This window comes from Pongo pygmaeus, chromosome 9, assembly GCF_028885625.2.
Source record: "Pongo pygmaeus isolate AG05252 chromosome 9, NHGRI_mPonPyg2-v2.0_pri, whole genome shotgun sequence".
Lineage (NCBI taxonomy): Eukaryota > Metazoa > Chordata > Mammalia > Primates > Hominidae > Pongo > Pongo pygmaeus.
The window spans coordinates 125717418-125722462 of NC_072382.2; the positions used below are offsets into that span (position 1 = coordinate 125717418).

General features: G+C 42.3%; 2 protein-coding genes across 2 annotated transcripts; one reads left to right on the top strand and one right to left on the bottom strand.

Annotated features, from left to right (window-relative positions):
- Window positions 1-477: 477 nt before the first annotated feature.
- LOC129009010 (olfactory receptor 4D5) lies at window positions 478-1434 on the top strand. Its single transcript, XM_054441661.1, has one exon. It carries the CDS (start codon window positions 478-480, stop codon window positions 1432-1434), a length of 957 nt encoding a protein of 318 aa, XP_054297636.1.
- Window positions 1435-3736: 2302 nt separating this feature from the next.
- LOC129007195 (olfactory receptor 6T1) lies at window positions 3737-4708 on the bottom strand. Its single transcript, XM_054437725.1, is given in 1 exon segment — window positions 3737-4708. A coding segment is annotated over 1 exon segment (972 nt).
- Between the last annotated feature and the right edge of the window lie 337 nt (window positions 4709-5045).

A 5045-nucleotide genomic window follows, 5' to 3' on the forward strand; every position in this document is an offset into this window, starting at 1 on the left:
GGTTTTCTAAATTAAGGCCACATGTGTTATCAAATATTAAAGTAAAGGAGACTTTGAGGACATTTTGGTTAATTTTATATCATAGATGAGGGAAGCGAGGCTTAAAGAACTGCAGATAATTGTTTCTGTTTGCACAACTAGTTACTGGAAGAATCAAAATTCATTTTCAGTTTAACACTCTCTTCTCTACACACCATTTTCAATTTCTGAGGGCTTATTACTTCTGATTCTCATAAACCAGAGATAGTATGAGTGCTATCCTGAGTTTTATGCCTTTGGAGTTTGATATCACCAATATATGACGTTTAAATGCTTGGTGTCCTGCAGAACCACTTACCACATTCTCCTTAAGGAAAATGAAAGAGTGAAGAATTTCCCAGAGGAAGCAGAGGGAATTATTTTAGAGAAATTTGCAGATCCCCTGAATAATATGTCCTTTTTTCTTAGCAGGTTCATTGACAAGGTCATACCAAACAGATGAATCCGGCAAATCATTCCCAGGTGGCAGGATTTGTTCTACTGGGGCTCTCTCAGGTTTGGGAGCTTCGGTTTGTTTTCTTCACTGTTTTCTCTGCTGTGTATTTTATGACTGTGGTGGGAAATCTTCTTATTGTGGTCACAGTGACCTCCGACCCACACCTGCACACAACCATGTATTTTCTCTTGGGCAATCTTTCTTTCCTGGACTTTTGCTACTCTTCCATCACGGCACCTAGGATGCTGGTTGACTTGCTCTCAGGCAACCCTACCATTTCCTTTGGTGGATGCCTGACTCAACTCTTCTTCTTCCACTTCACTGGAGGCATCAAGATCTTCCTGCTGACTGTCATGGCGTATGACCGCTATGTTGCCATTTCCCAGCCCCTGCACTACACGCTCATTATGAATCAGACTGTCTGTGCACTCCTCATGGCAGCCTCCTGGGTGGGGGGCTTCATCCACTCCATAGTACAGGTTGCATTGACTATCCAGCTGCCATTCTGTGGGCCTGACAAGCTGGACAACTTTTATTGTGATGTGCCTCAGCTGATCAAATTGGCTTGCACAGATACCTTTGTCTTAGAGCTTTTAATGGTGTCTAACAATGGTCTGGTGACCCTGATGTGTTTTCTGGTGCTTCTGGGATCCTACACAGCACTGCTAGTCATGCTCCGAAGCCACTCACGGGAGGGCCGCAGCAAGGCCCTGTCCACCTGTGCCTCTCACATTGCTGTAGTGACCTTAATCTTTGTTCCTTCCATCTACATCTATGCAAGGCCTTTTCGGACATTCCCCATGGACAACGCAGTCTCTGCGCTATACACAATTGTCACCCCCATGCTGAATCCTGCCATCTATACCCTGAGAAACAAGGAAGTGATCATGGCCATGAAGAAGCTGTGGAGGAGGAAAAAGGACCTTATTGTTCCCCTGGAGCACAGACCCTTACATTAGCAGAGGCAGTGACCTGAGAATCTGAAAGATGCTTCAGGGTATTACCCTGATGGATAGGACCCTCAAGGTAGATAAAATCTGTGCCTACTGCTTCTCCATTGTTCTTAACCTCAATCAGTTAAGTTCTGGTCACCTGAACTGTTGGCCACAATAGAAGATGGGATGAGTGTCTTAGAACTGCTTCTAAATGCCTCCCAGATAAAAAGTATCAAGTTCTATGTAGAAGTACTGTTTGGCTCAGGGGCCACTTTCCCAGGTAAGAATGATGTTGGCCTTGCTGAGAAAGTTTCAACTAGTAAACCTGGTGTCTCTTTCCTGATATCACTTTTTGGACACAAAATACATTGGAAGAGCTTAAAATATTTTTAAATTTCTTTGAGACAAGGGTCCTCTTGAAATATTGGACCCTGAGTCCCAATGGAGACTGATTGATTGATTGAATGTTTGTCTGTGAGGAAAAAGGAAATTACCTTGGGCAAATCACTTTCTTCCTCATAGTTTCCTAGGGTCACTGTTGTTGCCATCGGTGTCATCATCATCATCATCATATTAATAACATTTAGTTAGAACTTACTATGTTCCAGACACTGTACCAGGTGATTTACATTTATTATTTATTTTAATTTTCTCAAAATTCTTAGGAGGTAGGTATCATCTTTACTTTAAACATGAGTCAATTACAAATTAGAGACATTAAATAACTTACTTAAGGCTACAGAGCTTGTTTTCTGGAATTCAACTCAATTCTATACAACGTCAGAGCCCAAGTGCTCAACAGTACCTAGAACTTCTTATAGATTCTAAGGATCTGTGGGTTTATGTCATCACAGATAGAGTTTATATCATCGTGAGTTATACTGACATCATACATAGACTTGGCATTTGATCCATCTTTTAAAATATGACTTGATCATTCTCTCCCTTACAATCACTCAGAGGCTTTCCATTGCCTTTAAAAAAAAATCCACATGGCTATTATAGATAAGATGTTGTCTGACCTGGCCTCCACCCATCTCTCCAGTCTCACTTCTCGAACTCCACTCTTTTCTAATCCTCTGTTTGCATTTACTTCTGTCAGTTTCTCTTTACTTCTTGAGTTTGCAAATACTCTTTGCTGTCTCTGGGATGCTCTTCTCTTCATCCTTGCCTGGCAAACTCTTGCTGAATCTCAATCCTCGGCCTAAAGGTCACTTCCTCAAAGACGTGTTCACTGATCTTTAATCCGAATTAATTTGTCCTTATTAGTTTCTCTAACAACTCAAAAGTATTTATCACAGATTTCAATTACATACTGATTTATGTATTTATTTATTATTTATTTATGTATTTATTTATTTATTAATATTTTGTCAGCCATTGCCCACTATACTATAAATTCTATAAAAGAAAGAGCCGTGTTTAGCCTAGCACCACAGCCTAGATGAGGGTGCAGCAACAGAGGGGCCTCATGTCAACAATGAGCAGGCATTTACTATCGAGTTTGTATGTAGCCTGACCCTGCGCTTACACTCCCTTGAAAGTGCATGTCTCTTTACAATTTGTTCTGTAGACATCTTCCTTGGCTCACCCTAGTTGGAGCCTTGCCATATTAGAGATTTAATAATATTTCTTAAAGGAATGGTTAAATGAGTGTTGCCATATTTGAGTTTGTTGCCATATTTGAGTTTGTTAGTAGAGTTTGACTTAGGAATTAGGGCTATCCAAATATTTCACTGGTCTTAACATTATTCCTTTATGAGATTCCTATATGAGCTGCTAGTTACATAAGGAGCAATAACAAATGCGAATCAGAGAACTATTTATTACTGCAGCCAGAATTTGATTTTCTAATAATACAGAGGTTCTGGTTAATTTTATTTGCAATACCCATTCTAGTTGGAAGACCTCAGAGACCCTCTTACTCCCCACTAAGCTCCAAATCTGAATCTCCATATTTCAGCATCTTCTGATTGGCTACATGACACAGGAGACTGATGCAGTTGGAAAAGTGTTTAAGCACACACATGAAGAGAAGGAGGAGCCTCCCTGTATGCTGGTCATGTGCTCACACATGCTCTCCAATCCAAGGATTCCACCTTGAAAGAAATTTGACCAATTGGATCAGCCTTCTCTGTGGGGAGGAAGGGCACAAGGAAGGTTGTAGGAAGGGAAAATGAAGGTTTACCACCATATTTCATGTTGTATATTTATGAAGACTGTTCTTTCATTAGCTGAGAAAAGTGAACAGTGTTGCCTACGTCCCTTAAACTTCTTGCACATTTAAAAAATTTTCAATAAACATTTAATCTCCCATTTAATAAGATCATTTCCTTTGACTTGTGACCCTCAGTTTCATCACAGCAGTGAGCCTGAGCCACCCCAAGGCGTCTCTCAGTGCTTGCTGCACCTTGTCATTGAGGAGAGTGAAGATGAATGGGTTCAAGAGGGGTGTGATGATGCAGCTCAGGAAGGAGGCACCTTTGTTGAGCACTTTTGACTGAGCCTCTGACATACGAATGTAGAAAAAGATGGAACTGCCGTAGATGATGACCACCACTGTAAGATGTGAGGCGCAAGTGGAGAACGCTTTCCTTCGCTCAGCAGCTGTAGGGGCTCTGAGAACAGTGGCAAGAATGCAGGCATAGGTAACTGAAGTCAGAGCCAGAGAGCCCAGTAACACCGACGTAGAGAGCATGAAAGCCACCAGTTCCAGCAGGCGGGTGTTCCCACAAGAGAGCCTGAGCAAGGGCCAACTGTCACAAAAGAAGTGGTCAATACCATTGGGGCCACAGAAAGGCAGGCTGGCCATGAGGACAGTGGGGCAAAGGACCCAGACGAATCCAGCTAGCCAGGAGGCCAGCACTAGTTGGGAACGCACATGGCCACTCATCAGGGTCTCATAGTGGAGTGGTCGGCAGATTGCCAGGTAACGATCCAGAGACATGACGGCCAAGAGGAAGAAGTCAGTGGTGCCTAGAAAGAAGTAGAGGTAGGACTGGATGATGCAGCTGGCAAATGAGATGGTGTGATCCCCCGTGAGGATGACGACAAGCATCTTGGGAACCACAACAGTTACCAGCAACAGCTCCAGGAAGGATAAATTCCGCGGGAAGAAGTACATCTGTGTGTGCAGGCGTCAGTCTATCCAGCTGAGCACAATAATTAGCAGGTTGCCTGTGGCTGTTACAATGTAGGTCACCATTAACCCCAGGAACACCAGGAACTGTAGGAAGTGGCTACTGGGGAAACCCAGAAGGACAAAGCTTGTTACCTGAGTCCAGTTTTCAGGGTTCATCTTCAGTCACCTGCAGGGGAAATGAAACAGAACTCTGTAACTGGTCTATAGCTACCAATCGTCATTTAACCAATCGGTAAAATAATATTGAATACCCAACACTTCCTTACATTCTGAGAATATGTTGATCTATATTTTGGTCTGCACATGACTTACAAAGAGAGAAACATATTACAATAGTAAGCAGCATGGCAATATTGAACATCAATTATGTATCTGAAAATTTACACTGTACACACTATCTCTTTTCCCAGCTACTCTTACAGCTAGGTTTTACTGTTTTGGTTGATAAGAAAAGGATGATGAAGGGAGTTTAAGTGACTCTTGCATGATCAGG

Bases quoted from the DNA above. Each gene is read 5' to 3' on its own strand.
- LOC129009010 (XM_054441661.1), top strand. From the start codon at position 478: ATGAATCCGGCAAATCATTCCCAGGTGGCAGGATTTGTTCTACTGGGG.